The 24,845-nt window shown below is 42.0% G+C and overlaps 1 protein-coding gene across 2 annotated transcripts in view; it reads left to right on the forward strand.

The window, feature by feature from the left end:
• Window positions 1-19,209: 19,209 nt before the first annotated feature.
• The window catches only part of pbx4 (pre-B-cell leukemia transcription factor 4), a 610,007-nt gene continuing 604,371 nt past the window's right edge, over window positions 19,210-24,845 (forward strand). For both annotated transcript variants that reach the window (XM_060855285.1, XM_060855286.1), the window contains exon 1: window positions 19,210-19,820. In XM_060855285.1, the coding sequence (XP_060711268.1) occupies window positions 19,642-19,820 (179 nt within the window). In that variant the 5' untranslated portion in view covers window positions 19,210-19,641. The remainder of the gene's footprint in view (window positions 19,821-24,845) is intronic.

Consider the following 24,845-nt stretch of genomic DNA (forward strand, 5'->3'; position numbering starts at 1 on the left):
TGCCCATAGTGTTAGGTGAAGGGGTAAATGTAGGGGAATGGGTCTGGGAAGGTTGCTCTTCGGAGGGTTAGTGTGGACTTGTTGGGCTGAAGGACCTGTTGCCATACTGTTAGTAATTTAATCTCTCCAAAGTAATCTAGTCTCAAGTGCATCACCTCACATTTAGCTGCATTTGTCAACTCTCATCCCAATTCTGCAGTTTATCAAAGTCCCCCTGCAACATGTAACATTCTTCCACCGACTTTAGTGTCATCTGCAAATTTATTAATCCATCCACCTATGCCTGCGTCTAAGCAGTGGTCACAACAAAGATCCTTGTGACACGCCACTAGTAACTGGAATCCAGGTTGAATATTTTCCATCAACCACCACTTGCTGCCTTCTTTCAGAAAGCCACTTTCTAATCCAAACTGCTAAATCACCCTCAATTCCATGCCTCTGCAATTTCTTCATCAGCCTACCATGTGGAACCTTATCAAAGGCTTTACTGAAGTCCATGTATATCACATCAACTGCCCTACCCTCATCTAGATGCTTGGTCACCTTCTCAAAAATCTCAATGAGGTTTGTGAGACATGACCTGCCCTTGACGAAACCATGTTGACTATCTGAAATCAAATTGTTGCTTGCTAGATGATTATAAATCTTATCTCTTATAATCCTTTCCAAAACCTTTCCTACAACAAAAGTAAGGCTCACTGGTCTATAATTACCTGGGTCATCTCTGCTGCCCTTCTTGAACAATGGCACAACATTTGCAACCCTCCAGTCCTCAGGTACTAAAACTGTGGACAATGACGACTCAAATATCAAAGCCAAAGGCTCTGATATTTCCTCCCTAGCTTCCCAGAGAATCCTTGGATAAATCCCATCCGGCCCACGGGACTTAAATACTTTCACTCCTAGAATTGATAACACCTGTGCGTAACTAACTTCGATCCTTTCTAGTCTAATATCTTGTACCTCATCCTTCTCCTCCACAATATTCTCCTTTTCCTGAGTGAACACCAATAAGAAATGTTCATTTAGCACCTCTCTGATCTCTACGGGATCCACATTCAACTTTCCACGTCTGTCTTTGACTGGTCCTATTCCTAGGAGAAAGTAAGGACTGCAGATGCTGAAGACCAGAGTTGAAAAATGTGGTGCTGGAAAAACACAGCAGGCCAGGCAGTATCTGAGGAGCAGGAGAATCGGCGTTTTGGGCATAAGCCCTTCTTCAGGAATGAGGCTGATGTGCCAAGCGGGCTGAGATAAAAGGTAGGGGGGAGGGAATGTGGGGGAGGGGCGCTGGGAATACGATAGGTGGAAGGAGGTGAGGGTGAGGTCGGGAAGAAGATTGCAGGTCAAGAGGGCAGTGCTGAATCTGGGGGTTGGGACAGAGATAAGGTGGGGGGGGGGGAAAGAGGGGAAATGAGGAAGCTGGAGAAATCTACATTCATCCCGTGTGGTTGGAGGGTTCCTAGGCGGACGATGAGGCGTGTGGTCAGGGTCTGGCGATGGAGGAGACCAAGGACCTGCATGTCCTTGGCAGAGTGGGAGGGGAAGTTAAAGTATTCCACCAGGGGGCAGTTGGGTTGGTTGGTGCGGGTGTCCCAGAGGAGACCACATCGGGTGCAGCGGATACAGTAAATAATGTGTGTGGAGGTGCAGATGAATTTGCGACGGATATGGAAGGATCCATTGGGGCCTTAGAGGGAGGTGAGGGGGGAGGTGTGGGTGCAAGTTTTACCCTATTCCTACCCTAATCATCCTTTTATTCCTCACATACCTATAGAAAGCTTTAGGATTCTCCTTTATTCTATTTGCTAAAGACTGCTCATGTCCTCTCTTTGCTCTTCTTAACTCTCTCTTTAAATCCTTCATAGCTGATCTGTAACTCTCCATCGCCTCATCTGTACCATCTTGCCTCATCAACACATAAGCCTCCTTTTTGTTCATAACAAGAGATGCAATTTCTGTAGTAAACCACGGTTCCCTTACCTTATCACTTCCTCCCTGCCTGACGGGAACATGCCTATCAAGGACACGCAATATCTGTTCCTTAAACCAGCTCCACATTTCCGTTGTCTGCATTCCCTGCATTTTTCTACCCAATTCTATGCATCCTAATTTTTGCCTAATCGCATTATAATTGCCATTGCCCCATTGATAACTCTCGACCTGTGGCACGTATCTATCCCTTTCCATCGTTAAACTAAACGTAACTGAGTTAATGTCACTCTCTCCAAAGTGCTCACCTACAACTAAATCAAACACCTGACCTGGTTCATTACCAAGCACCAGATCCAGTGTGGCCTGACCTCTTGTCGGCCCTTCGACATACAGCGTCAGGACTTCAACTGCACCTCCGGTTCCCATCCCCTTGCTGAGCTAGCTTAAACTCACCCAAATAGCACCAGCAAATTTCCCACCCAGGATATTAGTACCCCTCTAGTTCAATTCCCCAGAATGAGCCCCAATTATCCAAGAACCTGAAACCCTCCCTCCTGCACCATCCTTGCAGTCACGTGTTTAGCTGATATCTCTCCCTATTCCTTGCTTCGCTATCACGTGGCACGGGTAACAATCCAGAAATAACAACTTTGTTCTCTAAAATCCTGCCTTACATCCCTATCCCTCTTTCTACCTATGTTGTTGGTACCTACATGGACATCGACTTGAGACTGGTCACCCTCTGCCTTCAGGACCCTTCCGAGACATCATGGTCCTAAAGGTCCCTCAAAGGGACCTAATGGGTAACTTTTCATGCAGAGGGTGGTGGTGCGCGTATGGAATGAGCTGCCGAAGGAAGTGGTGGAGGCGGGTACAATTACAACATTTAAAAGGCATATGGATGGGTATATGTATATGAATAGACTGACATGGGCCCTTTATCAGGAATGAGGCTTGTGAGATAAATGGGAAGGGTGTGGGGTTGTGAGCAAAATACCTGAAAAAGCGATAGGTGGATGAAGGCGTGGGAGAAGGTGATCAAAGGGAGGAGTGATAGACAGGTCCGGAGGGTGGTGCTAAGTTGGAGGCTTGAGACTGGAGTAATGTGGGGGGAGGGGAAATGAGGCAGTTGTTGAAATCCACATTTATCCCATGTTGTTGCAGGGTCCCAAGGCTGAATATGAGGCATTCTTCCTCCAGGCGTCGGGTAGTAAAGGTTTGGCAGTGGAGAAGGCCCAGGACCTGCATGTCCTTGACGGAACAGGAGGGGGAGTTGAAGTGTTCACCCATGAGGTGGTGGGGTTGGTGGGTGCAGGTGTCCCAGAGATGTTCTCTGAAACGATCCACAATGAGATGTCCTGTCTCCCCGACGTAGAGGAGACCACACTAGGTGCAATGGATGCAATAGATGACGTTGGTAGAAGTACAGGTAAATTTCTGAGGGATCCCTTGGGGCCTTGGATGGAGATGAGGGGAGTGGTGTGTGCAAGTTTTGCAGTTCCTGTGGTGGCAGGGAAAAGTGCCAGGAATGGGATGTGGGCTGGAGGGGTGTGTGGATCTGACAAGGATTCGCGGAGGGAATGGTCTTTTTGGAACACTGATAGGGGTGGGGAGGGAAATATATCTTTGGTGGTGGTGTCTGTTTGGAGGTGGCGGAAATGCGATGCATGTGGAGGTTGGTGGGGTGTAAGGTAAGAACGGGGGGGGGGGGTCTGTCCTTATTGCGTTGGAAGAGGTGGGGTTCAAGGGTGGTGGTGGTGGTGCATGAAGTGGAGGAGATGCACTGGGGGGCAGTCAACCACGTGGAAAGGCAAGGTGCAATTGTGGAAAAAGGAGGCCATCTGGGACTTTCTGAGGGGATATTGATTATTCTGGAAACAAATGCAGTGGAGGTGGAGGAATTGGGAATAAGGGATGGCATTTTTACAGGAGGTAGCATGAGAGGAGGTGTAGTCTAGGTAGCTGTGGGAGTCTGTTGGCTTGAAGTAGATATCTGTGGTTAGTCGGTTGCCAGAGATGGTGATGGAGAGGTCCAGGAAGGGGAGGGAGGTGTCTGAGATGGTCCAGGTGAATTGTTCAACCTCCTTGTGGGAGCATGAGGCAGCACCGATACTGTCATCAATTTAGCGGAGTAACAGGTGGTGGGTGGTGCTGGTGTAACTACGGAAGATGGACTGTTCCACATGTCCGACATAATTGGGTCCCATGCGGGTGCCCATGGTTTGGAGGAAGTGGGAGGATTGGAAGGAGAAGTTGTTGAGGGCGAGAACCAGTTCAGCCAGGCAGATGAGGGCGTTGGTGGAAGGGTACTGGTTGAGATGGTGTGAGAGGAAGGAACAGAGGGCTTGGAGACCTTCATCGTGGAGGATTGATGTGTACAGTGACTGGATGTCCATGGCATTGGGAAGGGTAGCCAAAATCTTGGAGGAGGTGAAGGGCATGTTTGGTGTCACAAATGTAGATGGGGAGTTTCTGGACTAAGGGAGACAGGACAGTAAAGATCAAAGTGTCATACAACTGATGTGATGTATTGAACAAACCTAGATTACTGTTAAATCTTTAATCACTTAGAATGGGTTTTGATTGATTATTATGTATGTCCCAGAATTTCTTTCAAGTCACAGTCCAGAGATAAATTAAGGTTTTCTCAGTATAAAACAAAAGGTGACATCTCAGCTGAGACAATGCATTAAAGGTGAACGGTTAGAGTCTGTCTGTATGCTAACATTGAGTCAGACTGGTTCTATTTCCAAAGTAGCAATTTATAAAATGTCATATGGACTGACTGCCTACAGATTATGTGCTTTTTGAACAAAATATCTGCAAATACAAATTCACCACATTGATTTATATGTGCGCTTTTGTGTGCATGTGAAGAAGAGAGAGAGAGAGAGAGAGAGAGAGCGAGCGTGCGCGCATGTGTGCGAGTGTGATCCTGTGTATGAGTGTGTGTGTGTGCGCGTGTGTGTTTGGAAGTGAATAGTGTAGTGGGGATGCCTGTAGTGGGAAATGAACCCAAGATCCTGTTTGAGGCTGTCCTCATGGGTACCGAACTTGGCTATCAGCCTCTGCTTGGCAACTCTGCATTGTTGCTTATCATGAAGTTTGCCTTGGAGGACAGTCACCTGAATATCGGAGGCTGAATGTCCTTGACCACTGAAGTGTTCTCCTACTGTGAGGGAACATCCCTATCTCGTGATAGTTGTGCGGTGTCCATTCATCCATTGTCATAGTGTCTGCTTGGTTTCGCCAATATACTATGCCTCAGGGTGTCCTTTTCTGCAGCATATGAGATAGACAACGTTGGCCGAGTCACATGAGCACCTGCCATGCAGGTGATGTCCCCATGTAATGGAAATATCCATGTTGACACTCTGACATGTCTTGCAGTGGTTGCCATGACAGGGGTTGTATTGTGTTGTGGTTGATGTTGTCCTGAAGGTGGGCAGTTTGCTGCGAACAATGGTCTGTTTAAGGTTTGGTGGTTGTTTAAAGGTGAGAAATGAAGGTGCAAGGGAGATCTTGGCGAGGTGCTCATCCTCATCAATAACATGTTGCAGGCTACGAAGAATATGGCTAGATTCTCCAGTCCCTGGAAATGCTGGATGACAAAGGGTATCCTACTGGTCATATCCCATATCTGTCTCTTTGAGGAGGTCATTACAGTTTCTCACTGTGGCACACATGAACTGGCAGTTAATGAGTTGAGTATTGTATCCTGTTCTTATGAGAGCATCCTTCAGCATCTTCAGGAGTCTGTTGCATTCCTCCACATCTGAACAGATCTTGTGCATGCATAGGGTTTTTCCATAGATGGTGGTTGTTTTAAAATGTTCAGGGTGGAATCTAGAGTAGTGCAGCATCATGAGATTATCTATGGGCTTGTGGTAGAGTGAGGTACTGAGGTGCCTGTCCTTGATGGAGATGCGTGCATCCAAGAATAAGACTTATTCTAATGAGTAATCCACGGTAAGTCTGATGGTAGAATGAAAGTTGTTGAAACAATTACATAGTGATTTCAGTGACTCCTCGCTATGTCCAGAGGAAGAAAATGTCATCAATATACCTGGGGTATAGTGTTGATTGGAGGTCCTGTGCAGCAAAGAAGTCTTGTTTGAACTTGTGCATGAAAATGTTGGCATATTGGGATACAAATTTGGTACCCATGGCTGTTCCGTGTGTCCGGATAAAGAATTGGTTGTCAAAAGGTAAGGACATGATGGTTGAAGATGAAGCAGATGAGTTGGTGAGGAGGGTGCTTGGAGATTGGCAGTTGTTGGTATTGAGTATTGAGACTGTTGCAGCAAAGTTGACATCGTGGGGGTTGCTGGTGTAGAGTCCATTGTGATGAGGAATGTTTCTGGTTTGACTGGTCCATGACTGCTGAGTTTCTGCAAGAAACCAGAAGTGTCGCAACAGAAGCTGGGAGGCCCCTGTACAATAGGTTTCAAGATGCCCTTAACTAGCCAGAGAGGTTCTCACACAGGGTCCCCCTGCCTGACACGATGGGATGTCCACATGTGTTGGCTTTGTGTCATACAGTCATAGAGATGTACAGCATGGAAACAGACCCTTCGATCCAACTCGTCCATGCCGAACAGATATCCCAACCCAATCTAGTCCCACCTGCCAGTACCTGACCCATATCCCTCCAAACCCTTCCTATCCAAATGCCTCTTAAATGTTGCAATTGTACCAGCCTCCACCACTTCCTCTGGCAGCTCATTCCATACACGTACCACCCTCTGTGTGAAAAAGTTGCCTGTTAGGTCTCTTTTATATCTTTCCCCTCACCCTAAACCTATGCCCTCTAGTTCTGGACTCCCCTACCCCAGACTTTGTCTTTTTATCCTATCCATGCCTCTCATAATTTTGTAAACCTGTATAAGGACACCCCTCAGCCTCCGATGCTCCATTAAAAACAGCCCTAGCCTATTCAACCTCTCCCTATAGCTCAAATCCTCCAACTCTGGCGACGTGCTTGTAATTTTTTTCTGAACCCTTTCAAGTTTCACAACATTTTTCCAATAGGAAGGAGACCAGAATTGCACGCAATATTCCAACAGTGGCCTAACCAATATCCTGTACGGCTGCAACATGACCTCCCAACTCCTGTACTCAATACTCTGACCAATAAAGAAAAGCATATCAAACGCCGCCTTCACTATCCTATCTACCTGCGACTCCACCTTCAAGGAGCTATGAACCTACACTCCAAGGTCTCTTTGCTCAGCAACACTCCTTAGGACCTTATCATTAAATGTATAAGTCCTGCTAAGATTTGCTTTCCCAAAATGCAACACCTCACATTTATCTGAATTAAATTCCATCTGCCACTTCTCAGCCCATTGGCCCATCTGGTCAAGATCCTGTTGTAATCTGAGGTAACCTTCTTCGCTGTCCACTACACCTCTAATTTTGGTATCATCTGCAAACTTACTGGCTGTACCTCTTATGCTCACATCCAAATCATTTATTTAAATGACAAGATGTACAGGACCCAGCACCGATCCTTGTGGCGCTCCATTGGTCACAGGCCTCCAGTCTGAAAAACAACCCTCCACCACCATCACCAAAGGTCTTCTACCTTTGAGCCAATTCTGTATCCAAATGGCTACTTCTCCCTGTATTCCATGAGATCTAACTTTGCTCACCAGTTCCCAAGAGAACCTTGTCGAACGCCTTACTGAAGTCCATATAGATCACATCTACCACTCTGCCCTCATCAATCCTCTTTGTTACTTCTTCAAAAAACTCAATCAAGTTCGTGAGACATGATTTCTCATGCACAAAGCCATGTTGATTATCCCTAATCCGTCCTTGCCTTTCCAAATACATGTACATCCTGTCCCTCTGGACTCCCTCCAACAACTTGCCCACCACCGACGTCAGACTCACTGGTCTATAGTTCCCTGGCTTGTTCAGTGGCACCATGTTAGCCAATCTCCAGTCTTCCGGCACCTTACCTGTGACTATCGATGATACAAATATCTCAGCAAAGAGGCCCAGCAATCACTTCTCTAGTATCTTCAGAAGGCAGTACAAGTCCCCTATACGAGAGGTACTTGGGATGAAAGTGCATTGGGTACCCTGAAGGACTGGATCAAAAGTCTTAATCAAATCTGCTTAGTTCACAGGTCTGTGCTTTGGTCGGATCATTCGGTAGTTGCCTGTTAATGCATTGTCTGAGTTAATATGTCGCCTTTTTTATACTGATAAAATTTTAAGTTATCTCGGGACTGTGCCATGAAAGAAGTTGTGGAATGTACATATTAATCAATTCAAACCTGCATCTCCATTCTCAGTGATTAAAGACTTAACAGCAGTTGGTTTGTTCAATAAATCACATCAGTTGATCTTTTACTACAAATTACTCTACACTTGCTACCTGATGAAGGAGCAGCTCTCCGAAAGCTTGTACATTCAAACAAACCTGTTGGACTTGTTAGTGTTGTGTGATTTTTAACATTGGTTGCATAAGGCAGAGATACTGGTGGAAGGGTGTTTTTCCGACTGGAAATCTATGATCAGTGGTGTTCCACAGGGATCAGTGCTGGGGTCCCTGCTGTTTGTTTTTATATATATATATATATAAAATATATAAATGATTTGGAGGAGAATGGAGGTGGTCTGATTTGTAACTCTGGATAATGAGGAGGATTGCCAGAGGATGCAGCAGGATCTTGGATATCTTGGAGACTTGGGAAGAGAAATGGCAGATGGAGTTTAATCTGGACAAATGTGAGGTGATACATTTGGAAGATCTAATGTAGGATGGAAGTGTACAGTAAATGGTAGAACTTTAGAAGCATTACCATACAGAGGGATCTTGGCATACAGGTCCACAGTTCCCCAAAAGTGCAACACAGGTGGATATGGTGGTCAAGAAAGTCTATGGCACATCTGCCTTCATTGTTTGGGGTTCCGAATGTAAAAGTTGGCAACTCAAATTGGAGATCTATAGAACTTCGGTTAAACCACATTTGGAATATTGCATTTAGTTATTGTTGCCACACTAATCAGTAAGATGCAGAGGCTTTATAGAAAGTATGGAAAAGGTTTAGCAGGATGTTGCCTGGAGTATACTACCTTTTCAGAAAGATTGGACTAATTTGGTTTGTTTTCACTTGAATGTCATAGGCAGAGGGTTGACCTGATAGAAGTTTACAAAATTATGACAAGCGTGGACAGAATGGATAGTGGGAATCTTTTTCTCACAGTAGAAATGTCAATTACTCAGGGATGTAGGTTTAAAGTAAAAGGGGGAAGGTTTAAAGTCGATATGAGAGGCACCAGTTTTTACACAGAAGGTGGTAACTGCCTGGAATGCACGAAAGGAAATGGTGAAGACAGGTACAATAGCAACGTTTAAGCATCTTGACATATGCATGAATAGGAAGGGAATAGAGGGATACAGACCATGCAGAGGCAGAATACTTTTAGTTTAGAAAGATTGGTGGGTCAAAGGGCCCTGTACTATAGTATACCTTTCTTTGTTTGTTTAATACATTTGAGATAACTATTCCATGCATACTATAGTTATTTTGGTTTATGTAACTGGGGTTCAATAAATAGTTCCATATCACCATCCTACTCCATACATTCTTATTTAAATCTATTTTTATATCAAACCTCAGCACACATATACATTTTGCCCAATGTTTGTTTTCAGTGAAACACTGGATAATTTTGCTATGTTTCTGGTTTTATATTGCACAAGTGTTGTTGGTATTTAACTCATCCCTTAACAGGAGCTAAAACCACTGGACCTCTCACTTCCATCATGCTCTCTTGCCCCAGATAATCAAACGGCGTTTAAAACTCAAATTTGGCATCACTGAGCCATATGCTTCCAATTTTATTTTATTGACTGCTTGCATTATTTTTGGCTGAACTTTATGGCAATGTGTTTCAGGTGCACTGATTGAATTCAGATTAAAAATCTTAAGGGGGCACTCAGCAAACCTCTGCCATGCCAGGTTAACTCAACATTGTTGCAATTATGCAGCTAGTTCTGGAGTATTTTGCTCTGCTTCTGTAACAAGGCTGAAAAGCGGAACCTTTCACTGGAGATTCCATCTCATTGAGGAAGCTTCAGATCAATCCACATCCAATAATCCTGAAAACCCTGTTCACATTTTGAAAGCAATGTCAAACCATGGTAGCGGGGACATTTCCAAATCGAAAACTACAAAATTCTAAGTTTAAAAAAATCTCAGCAATATAGAAAGACAGTAAATTTGTCCTGTCTCCCAATGTTAATGAATCCTTGAAAAAAATTCCAGGATCCAATCTACCTATTCAGCAAAATCTAGTCAGTTCTACAGAATTAGAATACCTATAGTGTGGAAACAGGCCCTTTGGTCCAACAGATCCACACTGACCCTCCGAACAGTAACCCACCCAGACCCATTCCCCATATTTACTCCTGACTAATGCACCTAATTTATACATTCCTGAACACTGTGGGCAATTTAGCTTGGTCAATTCACCTAACCTGCACATCTTTGAACTGTGGGAGGAAACCACAGCACCTGGAGGAAACCCAAGCAGACGCAAGGAGAATATGCAAACTCCATACAGATACTCACCCGAGGCTGGAATCGAACCCAGGTCCTTGGTACTGTGGGGCAGCAGTGCTAACCACTGAGCCACTGTGCCACCCTTTTCCTACTTAGCTGATAAGTCTACCCACTGGGCACTTCAGCACACTACCCACTTGGCATCTTTTAGAATTTGACTCCAACAGAATTAGAATTCTTACTGGAAATTCATTTTTGAGCTGTATTATTTATATTGTGAGCAGTATTAATGTTTTTGCCCATGTTTGTTATTGATGGAGACTACAAACAGTTTAAAACAATCACACTAACCTCAAGCTTATCAGGAATTAAGATAATCTCTAATCATAATATAATATATAAATAAAATATTCCCTTTCTTTCCTCCTTCCCTTCTATAAAACGCTGATTCCTGCTGGGACATGGCCTTAGATGGAAATATTGGTTTTGCATTGAATGCCATGTCTTTACCAGTCAATCTTCACTGTTTAGAGCATCTAAATGTACAACCTTCACATGTGCAGCTCAATAGTGATGGAAGACTGGTACTTTGAGAGGGCATCTCAGTCTATCCCAATTTTGATCTCATCCAATATCTCCATGTACACTGGCCAGCTGATGTTAGTCATCATGAGCAGCAGTGCTGGGCAGATATCTGCCCCAACCTACCTTAGGGGTAAGATGGAAAATTGTGCTGGAACAGCTGGTATCGAATTGCATAATGCAACAGAGAATGAGGAAGAAACCTTTTGACGATCTATGCTTCTCAGCTTGTTGGTTTTTAAAATGTTCAACAAAATCCACATCTGCATTAACTGCTTTGGATTTACGTGATTAACTTCAAGAAGTGAAGCTTACACTCAGAGTAAAGGAGAAACAGTGCTCATTGAATTCTTACAAAAATGAGCATTGGTAATGTGCCAGGTTATGTGTTTGAAGCTGATACTGTGATTGTCTTTTCTTTTGTCTTTGTTTCCAAGGTTTGGACCATGCCCTTCTATTAGATTGGTCCATGTTTATGGGCAAAGAACAGGAAGGACTTACTTTCTGTCAATCAATCTGTTTGATCATTTTATGAATGCACTTTCCTTCACCAACAAGTCCTTGGCTATGGGACTCACACCCAAAGCTACTGCTCCTAGAGTACGGATGTTACCTCTCTGCCACAAGATTTCATAATAGCGACATGCTAAAAATATAAAAATATAGTGTCAGTTTAGATGGCACTATGTTTCAGATGAAATATTTAATCGAAAGTCTGTCAATATGCTAGTTTGGATGTAAAAGATCCCATAATACCATACAAAGAGCAGGAGAATTCTTGTAGCATCCTGGCCAGTATTTGTCTCTCAATCAATACTTCCAAAAGCAGATTATCTCATTTATCTCACTGCTGTTTATAAAACTTGCTGTCGGCAAATTGACTTCAAGGATCAACTACAGAATGACAGTTGCGTTGAAAGTACTTCATTAGCTATGTTTTGATGAAATGAAAGGACTGACATAAACAAGTGCATTTTCTTTCATTTCATATAAACCGAAATAAAATGTTGATTTATTTCCTGTCAGAGAGAATGAAATCCCAGAGCAGCTCATATCATGATCGGAGGTGAATAAACCATTAATGAATGTATTAAAGAATGTTGTACCATATCATTAAAAATATTACTACATACCTCTTACCTCCACATTGTCCAAATTACATATTTTTAGGGCTGCCAAATTCAAACAATTCAATTCCCAAGCCAACGCTGAGCTTAATGGAAACTTCGCAAAATGTCAGAATTTCTCTTAAAAAGTACATTCTTCAGATATCTTGCTCCTCTGTTTACACATATCTTACTTCTTTGCTCTTTTAATGTGTTTCACTGTGGAAGGCCTCATTTTGCTACAAGTGTTTCTTCTTAAAAGAACTGTATGCCTAAACAGGAAAGGGTTTTCAGACATTTAGCAGCAGTATCGGCAGTGCTAGATCTAGCATGATCTTCCCCGATGTCAAGGAAACCTTATAACTCCAGGGATACAGACCATATGCATGAAAATAGGATGAGGCTGAGTTGTTCACATTTTGGTTAGTGCAGACATGATGAGCAGAGTGTCATTCATCTGTGCCATAAACCTTCTGAGATTTTTTACATATCTGAAGAAAAGCATGCACAGAATTAGAGGGGAGAAGGTGGGCAGGAGCAGTACAAGAATCACTCCTTGGGAAGTTCAGCAGGAGTTGAATGGCTCATTCCTATGCTGTAATTTTATAACAGGCAAAACTTACCAGTTTAACAAGTTAAATATTCCACAATGGCCTTTTTCTGGCCTCTGTACACACTGAAAATGATATGATATTGAGGATTTGGGACTGCAGACATGTGGAAATGTAAATGTATACTCTCCATACAGCAGAACGATTAATTTAGCAAGTTCCAAATTGAAAGGTTTAAGAGAGTAAATGAAGAGAAGCAACTGGTGTTGGTAGAGTAGCCAGACAACACACAAATTTAAGGTAATTGGCAAAAGAACCATTGGCAGCTGCAGTCTCTCAGAATCAATCATCTATCAGGCTAAATGAGTCTTCAGATGACTGAGGAGTCAATTTTGGATCCACAAGCTTTTCTGCAGTGGTGACAATACTGTTGCACAGGGAAATGAAATTCGCAGCCCACGGTTGGATTCATTTTCTTTCCTCTGCTGCTGCTGATTGAGCCACTGAGTCTCGAAGTTGCTTGTGCCTTGATTGATCAGGATGTGCCAAGTCGTGTGGGTAAACAGCAGCTTTCTTCTCCCTATCAGTGGTATTAATGCCTCTTCTTTAGCATGAACTTGAGCACATGTCTGTAGCTATTACTTCAGTTTCCCATTAAGCGTTGGCAATAGTGAAGAACCAGATGAGAGACTAACAACTTTTGTTTTTCAGACTTTCAAACATAGGGGGAGAAACATACTTGAAAAGGAAAAACCTGTGGGGCTGTAGGGAAAGGACATGAGTGGTAGAAATTTCCAGTCTTTCAAAGAATTGACAAGTGCAATGGGTCAATGGTCTCTTTCTGTGTTGTAGGACACTGCTTCACTGTAAGACAATTCTGAATGAAACTTAACCAAACCATCCTCCAATAGTTGAAATGATTTGTTTTCTCAAAGATTTGCATCTCCCAGCAAGCTTGTTGCCATCATGGTCTCCAATTCCCGTAATCACACTCATCACTTCGCATATGTTTTGACCTCTTTCAGTCCTAGGTGGGTCTCAGAGTTTTTAAACTGAAACAATCAATGGGCTTCCTTTTTTTGAACCTGGTGCGTAATGGCTAAACTTCTAGTTCCAAAATCAAGAAATAAAGTTGCATTACACACACTCCTGACTACACTTATTTCCTCTATTCTTTGGTCAGATAGCCTTAAGCACTCGGCACCTCTGCTTTTGTGACCCTCATTATTCACTGCTTGATTGAACACTGGTCATCGAGATGACCCAACCATGCCCTGTGAGCATTTCTTCCCACCACACATCCCAGAAGTGAGTCTGAGCTACATTGCGTCTGATCCAAGTATCCATCCCTCAACCAACATCTGCTCACAATCAGATTGCTGCTTGTGGGATCCTGCTTTGCAGAAACTGGCTGCAGCATCTGCAACTAGTGGGCGGCACAGTGGTTAGCACTGCTGCTTCACAGCGCCAGAGACCTGGGTTCAATTCCCGCCTCAGGTGACTCACTGTGTGGAGTTTGCATATTCTCCACGTGTCTGCGTGGGTTTACTCTGGGTGCTCCAGTTTCCTCCCACAGTCCAAAGATGTGCAGGTCGGGTGAATTGGCCATGCTAAATTGCCCGTAGTGTTAGGTGAAGGGGTAAGTGTAGGCGTATGGGTGGGTTGCTGTGGACTTGTTGGGCCAAAGGGCCTGTTTCCACACTGTAAGTAATCTAATCTAATCAACTAGATTAGACCCAATGAAGTATTTGAAGTGGGACACCATAAGATGGTGAAAGTTGCTAAAGAAAGAAACATTTCATTTTTATTTTATCCTTTGAATCATAGAATTCCACATAGGAGAGGTCAATCAGCCCATTGAGACTGTACCAACCCTCCAAAGAGGGAGCCAACCCCCACCCATCCCCATAACCACACATTTACCATGCCCAATCCACCTAACCTGCACATCTATACACTGTGGAGGAAACTAAAGGACCCAAAGGAAGCCCATACAGACACAGAGAGAATGTGCAAAGTCCACACAGGCTGTCACCCAAGGCTTGAATCAAACCCAGTTTTCTGGCACTGTAAGGCAGCATTGCTGACCACTGTCCCATCTTGCTGCCCTGGTGGTGGCCCTTGTGACAGGAGTTTTACATCTGGTGTCTTTAGAACTAATACAACTGGTGCTTTTGGAGCTAATGCAACGACTGCCACAATAACTATCTCCTCTAAATATTGCAGCCATACTATCCGACAGACCATAGTCAATGATTTCATTTTGAGAAAGAACAGAGAATGATTTCTCTCTCATACACACACATACACACACAACTGATCATCTATTAAAACATTCCTACTGCAAAGAGTTCGTAAACCAACTTGCATGCATAACAGCACTCTTCTGGTAACATACTCCTCAGCAATTATGTGTGTCTCTCCTTTCATTTTCAGTGAATCCTTTCACAACCCACTTACTGCATCAACATTATGATAATTAAAATAGGCCGCTCAAGGAAGATAACAGTGAAAGCCAAACAACCTGTAATAGAAACTCCCCTTTCAGACATTCATGCACCAAGATTGAAGGGGAAAACTGAATGTAACATATAATCTGTGTTTGTCTTTTTTCACAGCAGATGAGATGCAGTGGCATTATCTAAATGGAATATAGATCAGTGACAGGTGATTTATTCAAAGGAGTCTCTTTGAATAGTGACTGACATATGTGGCTATGCTGGGATTGGTTTATGTAGCTAGATGAGAACAACTCAGTGGTTTCGTTTGTATAGACCACGAATGTCTGATCTGTGTCCACTATTGCAATCTGTATAATCTGGCCAATAATATAAAGGAGGATAGTAAAAGCTTTTTTAAGTATGTGCAAGACAAAAAAATGGTTAGGACTGAAATTGGGCCCTTGAAGACAGAAACAGGGGAATATATTACGGGGAACAAAGAAATGGCAGAAGAATTAAATGGGTACTTCAGATCTGTGTTCACTGGGGAAGACACAAGCGATCTGCCTGAGGTAACAGTGGCTGAAGGACCTGAACTTAAGGAAATCTATATTTGCCAGGATTTGGTGTTGGAGAGACTGTTAGGTCTGAAGGTTGATAAGTCTCCGGGGCCTGATGGTCTACATCCCAGGTACTGAAGGAGGTGGCTCGGGAAATCGTGGATGCGTTGGTGATTATTTTCGAGAGTTCGATAGATTTGGGGTCGGTTCTTGAGGATTGGAGGGTGGCTAATGTTATACCACTTTTTAAGAAAGGTGGGAGAGAGAAAGCAGGAAATTATAGACCATTTATTCTGACCTCAGTGGTGGGAAAGATGCTGGAGTCTATTATAAAGGATGAAATTACGGCACATCTGGAGAGTAGTAACAGGATAGGACAGAGTCAGCATGAATTTATGAAGGGGAAATCATGCTTGACTAATCTTCTTGAATTTCTTGAGGATGTAACTCTGAAGATGGACGAGGGAGATCCAGTAGATGTAGTGTACCCGGACTTCCAGAAAGCTTTTGATAAAGTCCCACACAGAAGGTTAGTGAGTAAAATTAGGGCGCATGGTATTGGGGGCAAAGTACTGGATTGGATTGAAAATTGGTTGGCTGATAGGAAACAAAGGGTAGTGATAAACGGCTCCATTTCGGAATGGCAGGCAGTGACCAGTGGGGTACCGCAGGGATCCATGCTGGGATCGCAGCTTTTTACAATATATGTTAATGATATAGAAGATGGTATCAGCAATAACATTAGCAAATTTGCTGATGATACTAAGCTGGGTGGCAGGGTGAAATGTGATGAGGATGTTAGGAGATTACAGGGTGACCTGGACAAGTTAGGTGAGTGAGCAGATGCATGGCAGATGCAGTTTAATGTGGATAAATGTATGGTTATCCACTTTGGTGGCAAGAACAGGAAGGCAGATTACTACCCCAACGGAATCAAGTTAGGTAAAGGGGCAGTACAGAGAGATCTGGGTGTTCTTGTACACCAGTCAATGAAGGCAAGCATGCATGTACAGCAGGTAGTGAAGAAGGCTTATGTCATACTGGCCTTCATAACAAGAGGAGTTGAATATAGAAGCAAAGAGGTGCTTCTGCAGCTGTATAGGGCCCTGGTGAGACCACACCTGGAGTACTGTGTCTCCAAATTTGAGGAAAGACATTCTAGCTATTAAGGGAGTGCAGCGTAGGTTCACAAGGTCAATTCCTGGAATGGCGGGATTACCTTACACTGAAAGACTGAAGTGACTGGGCTTGAATACCCTTGAGTTTAGAAGACTGAGAGGGGATCTGATTGAGACATATTAGATTATGAAAGGATTGGACACTCTGGCAGCAGGAAACATGTTTCCGCTGATGGGTGAGTGCCGAACCAGAAGACACAGCTTAAAAATACGGGGTAGACCATTTAGGACAGAGATGAGGAGAAACTTCTTCACCCAGAGAGTGGTGGCTGTGTGGAATGCTCTGCCCCAAAGGGTGGTGGAGGCCCAGTCTCTGGATTCATTTAAGAAAGAGTTGGATAGAGGTTCTCAAAGATAGTGGAATCAAGGGTTATGGAGATAAGGGAAGAAGAGGATACTAATTAGGAATGATCAGCCATGATCATATTGAATGGCGGTGCAGGCTCGAAGGGCTAATTGGCCTACTCCTGCACCTATTGTCTATTGTATATTTTGGCAGCAGTTTTACATCTGTGCCTTTAGAACTAAGACAACTGCTGCCACAATTACTAATACCTTGAAATGTTGCAACTATATTACCTGATAGAATCACCAACTCTGGTCAATCTTTAGAAAGAGAATGATTTCTCATGCAGACACATGCATGTATATTTAATTGGTCATCTATCTAAACATTCTCACAGATTATATGCTGCAAATAGGAGTAAGTCTGCAAAGAAAAAATAACTTGTACATGTAATAGCGGTCTTGAACTATGAAGAGAGATTAAGTAAGCTGGAGTTGTTTTCCATGGAGCAGAGAAGGCTGAGGGGAGGTCTGATTGAGGTATACAAAGTTCTGAGGTGCATAGTCTGGGTAGATAGAGGTTTAAATAAGCTGGGAGGAAAAATTTTAAGGCAAGGAACAAAAGGTACAGAGGCGATTTATCAACTTTCTTCACTTAGAGGGTTGTGGATGTCTGGAATGCATGGCCTAAAGGAGTGGGATTAGATTACTTACAGTGTGGAAACAGGCCCTTCGCCCCAACAAGTCCACACCGACCACCCAGACCCATTCCCCTACACTTACCCTTTCACCTAACACAATTCACCTAACCTGCACATTTTTGGATTGTGAAAGGAAACCGGAGCACCCAGAGGAAACCCACGCAGACACGGGGAGAATGTGCAAACTCCACAGTCAGTCGCCGGAGGAAAGGAATTGAACCCAGGTCTCTGGTGCTGTGAGGCATTAGTGCTAACTACTGTGCCACCCACATTGTTTTGAGATAGTTAAGAACTAGTTGGATGAGCACTTGAAATGCTATTGCATACAAGTCTATTGGCTAGGTCTCTTGGTTCAGTGGTAGTGCTTCCTAGCCCTGGGCCTGAAGATTCCAGGGTCAAGTTCCCCCTTCCCCAAGCACTTGTCAAAGCACTTCAGAAGAGTTTCGTTAAGATAACTGGCTATAAGGCTTTGGGCCACGTGCTCAAAATGGGATTTCAGTAGATTAAGCTTTAGATTAAAGTAGTTAATTCCCTTTCTAGATGTGATGTCATGAACATTGGTGTTAGTGAAGATTGCTTTACATTACAGGAGCATATCGAATAGCGGCAAATGGAATTTAATCTTGAAAAGTGAGGGGTGATGCATTTCAAGAGGGCTCACAAGGTAAGGGAGTACACATCACAAGTAGACAAGAAAAAGATTACAATCGATGGATATTTGACGGCCACTGAGAACACGATGAGCTCAACAGCCTCTTTCCATTCTGACTCGATAATATTCCCTGCCAATTGCTAGCTTTAAATTAATAAAACTCTTCTATCGCAGTTTGTCACTAAAATATGCACACGTCAGTCAAAAGCTTATTTTTCATAAACCATCACTCAAACCTCGCGCATTCTCTCAACCTGCCACTCACTCAGTTTGGAAGGCATCAAGCCCACCAGAGGCACTGCAAGAGGAGGTGGATCATCACGAGGTGACCGCCAATCCCCGACGGACTCGACAGGCTCGCGCCGCCCGTCTCCTAGCAGCGAGCCCACTGTCAATCAGCATGGCGCGCCGGCTGTATGCGTGCGTGAGGGTGGGAGGAGGAAGTGCGGGGCTTTGGGGAAGAAGGCGTGGGAAGGGCGGGGCTTGGGTCAGGGTGAAGGGGCGGGCAAGTGCAGTCATCTCTTCCCCTCCCCTCCCCCAAAATCCACTCCTCCCACAAGCAACCTACCTGTGCACGAGTCTGTGGATAAGCTGTCCATCAAAGCCGAGCACGACGGAACCATCCAATGGAGAGGGGGGGGGAAAGCATTCGGGCCGTCACTCGTAGCAACGGATTGACCAATGGGGTGAGAGAATGTGAGGTGTCGGGGACAGGGAGGCGCTGGAGCGCATCTCTCTCTCTCTCTCTGTTCACCCTCTCTCCATCTGCAGTTCGAGTGCCGTCAAAACAGTCGCGAGCGAACGAGCGAGAGGGAGGGGGTTGTCGAGTCGTGGCGGCGACGGTTAAAATTCAAATCGCTGCAACGTTCGGCTTGGTGTTGGGCGAGTCAGCCCCCGGAGGAGGTCCGATTTATTATTAAGAAGGAGAGAGGGAGAAAAAAAATCATATTTGACTGGATTTAAAACAAAAAGACCAGTGACATTTCAAGAAGGGAGCAGAGTTTTTAATTTTTTTCAAATTATTTATTCCATTTCCCTTCTCTCCCTCTTCACTCCATCTGGCCACTCAGTTAGGGTCTTTTGTGTGTGTGTGCGAGAATTTTTTTTCATTTTTGTGGCCGGTGTGTGATGGAGGACCAGTCCCGGCTGCTGCAACCTCACCCCGGGGTGGCTCTGGCGGTACACTCGCTCCCTCCTCATTCTCAGGCGGACGGAGGCGACCCCGAGGGACGGAAACAGGACATCGGAGACATCCTGCAACAGATCATGACCATCACTGACCAGAGCCTGGACGAGGCTCAGGCCAGGTCAGTACACACTCTTTTCACACCCCATCCCCTTCTCTCCCACAGCCTTGTTCTCCCTACCACTCCCCACCGCCGCCTTTCCAACTTTAGGAGCCAGTTTAAACAAGCACACATGACACAAATAAATCCATATTCTCTTCTCTCTCCACCCCCACTCCACCAAGCCACCCGAAATCGAAATCGAAATCAAAACAGCATCCCCTTAGAAACAAAATAAGAAAGTTTGCTTCCTCAATCCTTCAAGTCGGGTTTCAACTTTATCCATTCTACTTTGTTCAAAGAATGATACCCTCCTTTTTTGTATATGCGTGTGCTGGTCAAAGCTGCATTTTTTTGCAGAAATCTGTATTTGCTATTAATTCCACGATCATTTCATTTTCTGAATGAGGAATGAAAGAGATCATTACCACCCAACCCCCAACATGAAGGACCTTGCAGTCTGACTTTCACACAATGATTTACATTTAGATGGTTGCAGTTATGCTTTGTACAAAAAAACCTGGCTCCATTAATATTGCCTGTCCCCTGCATCCCTACTCCACCAATATCCAAAAGCTTGTGAATGAAAAGCCCTTTCAATTTATTGTATTTATCATTTGGGACTCATTTTTGGCTCCTTCAACATCAAAACCAGTTTCTAAATAATAACAAAAAGTAAATCCCAGTTATCTTAAGTGGGAGGGATGATGTCGGCTTTCATTGTGATTTTAAATCCACCTTTAATTAAAGAGGGGCACTAAAATGTTCACATTGCTTGGAGGGGGTGGTTATTGGGTGCAGTTGGATCCATAACTAAAATGTTTAGCCAAATGCTAATTAAATTTCTATTTGACTAATGTACCTTTTGACCTTTTTAATCAAATTGTCTAATGGGTTTGTGAGAAGGAAGATAGCAGCAGGCAAGCAGTATCTTCAGCAATTGGGAGTGTTTTGTGATATAAAAATTGCTTGGAGTTCCAAGTAAATGGACTGTCGGATAAAATGTAGCTTGTACAGAATTCCCAAGGGATTGAAGGAAAGTGAATAGAACAAGAGTAAAAAGTTTCTTCAAGACGAACTCTTGGCAACTGTAATTTGTTTGCAGTTGGAAGAAACTGAATAAGTTGCTTACTGCAGTGAGCTGATTATTTTGGTTAAATTGAAAGGTTTTGTGGTGGAGTGAATTTAGCTTTTTGAGTTTTGTACGGAATGTCCTTATGTACACTCAAACCTTTTGATGCCCTCTACAGCCTGAAATGAAACAGCCATTAATATTTCTGATTATTGGAACAGATAATGAGAATTTAACTTACTTTAAAAATCATCTACATTGGCTGTACTCTTTTTTTTAATAAATGAATTATTTTTCATTTAGTGTTTAAGTATATTTTTCCAATAGTGAAAGTGATTTAGATCTTTACTTTTGTCATTTCATTCTGAGCATATTGCTGAATGTTTTGAAGAAGTATTGTGAATATGAAAGAAATTTGGACCACCTGACTAAATTAGCTCAGCCCATACATTAAAACATACGTTTGCTGATGCATATTTCCCCCATTTTCTGTTTCACTCACTGTGTTTTATGGCAGTTATGAACAGCAGGAAAATGAATTGTGAAGAATTAAGTTATAATCTATCTTGGTTTTGGCTATATTGTGGGTTTGTGCATCAAGGTTGCAGGTTGCCCAAAATGCCAAATTTGATGCTGTCACTGCCACTCATTTCAAATTAAGTTAAATAAATTTAATGGTGGATCAGTTAAATTAAGATAAGAGAAATAAAGTTGCCAGTGAGTTTTTTTTGAATAGCAGTGCTAGGTCATTTTATTAGAAAAACACTCTTTTTATGTCTGTGTTCATATTGGAATGAACTATTTTATACTAAGTGCATAATGATTTAAGTGAGCACAATGGTACCAAATGAAACCATAAATTCTTTTTGCACTTTAATCCCTTTGGCTATATACGTTAAAGACTAATTAATTGATCACAAATGTTAATCAACATATAATTAATCTATTCATTAACTTGTCATCAAGCTAGTCAGCATTAGCATTGTGACTGGATGGATTATGAGATTAGAGAAAGGGAAATGAAATGGAGCCATGATCAAAGTGAAATGAGTGAAGCTTTGACATAGACCCACTGTTCCGATTCTGTTTCATTAGACAAGTGAGAATTGTATTACCACGCTATAAATATACAATGTCATTTATTAAAAGCTAATTAATTTGAGATGTAAACATGTTGTACAATATACTGAGCTCAGGCTTAACTCAGCAGTTGTATAATATTTACAAATCTGGTTAATTTTTAAAGTAAGTTTTATGACTAAATTGTGAACTATGGTGTTGTGGCTTAAGATAAATCTGTAAATATAGGATTTCAGGTTTTCAAAAGTTTTTTTTTAAACAAGTTGGTAAACGTAAACCAACTATTTTACTTTTTTTTACATTTGCTTTTGGAAGGCACAGACTCATTTTATTATGATCTCTAAGGTAGTATCTAGTTAGATTGTTTACATTGGTTTAAATGTAAACATTGTAGGTTACGTTTCCTGTTACTTTCTTTGAATGACCTGCTTTATTTCAGGTACTTAAGCAATAAAATATCGCTTGAACAAAAATTACATTTTTTTGCAAGAAAAGGAAATTCTTAGATCTTTCATTTGGAGTGTATAACATTAATTTAAATGTAATATTTCCCTGGATTTGTTTATATGATTGGTTATGTTTGAATAACGTATTTAATTTCTTGCCATAAGCTGTTAGATGTATTATCTTCATATATATGTGACCTTAATTTAAGATTACCTGCTTTATCTTGCTTTTGTATTTGTGTGAAAAACACGTTTTTGTGTCTTGATCTGATTACATTGTATTGAAAATTATTTTGAATTCTGCATGTTGAGATCATGAAAGATCCTAAAAGATTTGGCACAAGCCTCTTCTATTTCAGCATATGTTGGCTTGATTTTTATCCCTTCCATGATAGCAATGATTTTGTTTTGCTTTGAGGTCTCACCACATTGCAATTAAGTATTTATAACCGAGAACTACCAAGTACACATTATTTAAATAATTTTGGCTGAAGTGCTTAAACTGAAATGTGCTGAAGAAACGGCATTACTTGTGCTAGTGTAGTAGGAATTAAATATTTCAAATTAACTTAGTAAACGGGGGGCTGATTTTGATGTGTACTTTTACTTGAGCATCATAAATTTACCATAAATCTGCTTAGTCCCGTTTCATACTGAATTCACCTTGAAAGTTAATATGCGCCAGCCTATTTCTATATAATTACCACAGCTAGTCTTATTTATTTTCAGTATCTTCACTTTAATATTGCTTAACTTACGGAAAACAACATTAATACTAGGCCAGTTTCAGTGGCTGAAGGAAAACAGTTGTCAATCAACTGAGCGGAGCACTTGTGTGTGATATCCAGCTAGCTTTCTTGGTCCCCCCTACCCCCTTGGGGCTGGGATTGTTTATTTATTAATTAATGTTTATTTATCTGTGTATCTATCATGTTTATTTACACTGACATTCTTTGTACTGTTACATTCGTTGTCTGAGGATGTTTGTAGATCCGCGAGATTAACGAGTGACGCACAATTGACTCGAGGTGATTGGTCTTGCAAAATGATAATCTACTGCAAGCACATTTAGTTGCAATATTTTAAGAAGTTGCAGTGGAAGACGTTTTGAATATTCCTGTATTTTCACTTTTAGAAGTTTTTTTTGTACATTGCAATTGGAAATAGCAGATTTACAATCTGGCCGATTTCAAGATTATTTTAGTTTACAGCTGCAGTGTAATTTTTGAGCTTGACTGTCGAAATAGGTTGTTAGGTTGTTGTTTAGCTTCTAATTTACTTAAAGTTTTGTCTTTGTTTCTCTTCAGAATTTTCACCAAAAAGCATAAATAGTGTTTTTTGTCTGACCTGTTTCGCTTTCAAACTACAGTATTTCAAAACTGTAAAATACCATTAGAAGCATTGAAATTATGATTGGCATCTTTTCAAACTCTCCAGAAACTGCTTTTCTTTAGATATAAATGCCATTATGTTTTTGCATTTGCTTTGGCGAAAATGTTGGTATTTCTGATTTAATTCTTTGTTCTCTCTGTGGTAATGCAAGAGAGCTGCCTGAGGTAGACAATTGCCTCCTAATGAATTGCACTTTAAGCATTTAATTAAACTTAATTGACAATAATGGTTTAGAAATTATTTGCTTTTATGAAATTTTAATGTCCTGGTAGTATAGATTACTGGATTCTTCAGTTATCTAACAGTTTCAGTTAAAATTTCAGTAAACAGTTCTAAAATAAGCTTTCTTCTATCAGTTTCCAAACATATCCCGCGTTGCGCCCGTTTGAAAACCGACTGCGGGCTCACTGATGTGAACTATTGTAACATAGGCACTACAGTGGTATGAAAGGGGGTTTCAGTACTGGAATTTTATATTAGCCACAATATCAATTATGGAAAAAATGTTCGTTCAAAATTTGATAAATAAAAGACCAGGCAAATGATTATAATTGAAGGGTCATGATTTTGGGTATATAGTTAAAAGTCGGCTTTCTGCTTCAAAAATATTGTGAATCTTGATATTGAGATATTTAATTTTCAGCATCCCAATTGATTAAGAATATCTTTGCATTTCAGGGGTTTCAAACCCAGTACTCAAGGTACTTAACGGTACACAGTTAAGACAAATCTTTTAAAGATGTGTAGCGAATTTAAAAGTTGGATTACGGAGTATTAAACTTTCAAACCCGCATCTAAGATTTAATTTTATTAGAAATGTTTTAACTATTGTCTTTCATTTAGTGTAAAATTACTAAACCGCTGTAGCAATCTTCAGCCCGAATGTTACCTACACGCACACGTAGACCGTAATGTAGGAAAATAGATTTAAGCAATGCATCAGCTTAGCTGCCACATCCTTATTTAACACACTTGAAACTCTTAACTGACGAGATGAAAATGTTTGAAAATAACAAGCTAACCTTTTAAAGGTGGTAAACGAGGTCCACATCCTTG

The sequence above is a fragment of the Hemiscyllium ocellatum genome, chromosome 45 (genome assembly GCF_020745735.1).
Source record: "Hemiscyllium ocellatum isolate sHemOce1 chromosome 45, sHemOce1.pat.X.cur, whole genome shotgun sequence".
Taxonomy (NCBI): Eukaryota; Metazoa; Chordata; class Chondrichthyes; order Orectolobiformes; family Hemiscylliidae; genus Hemiscyllium; species Hemiscyllium ocellatum.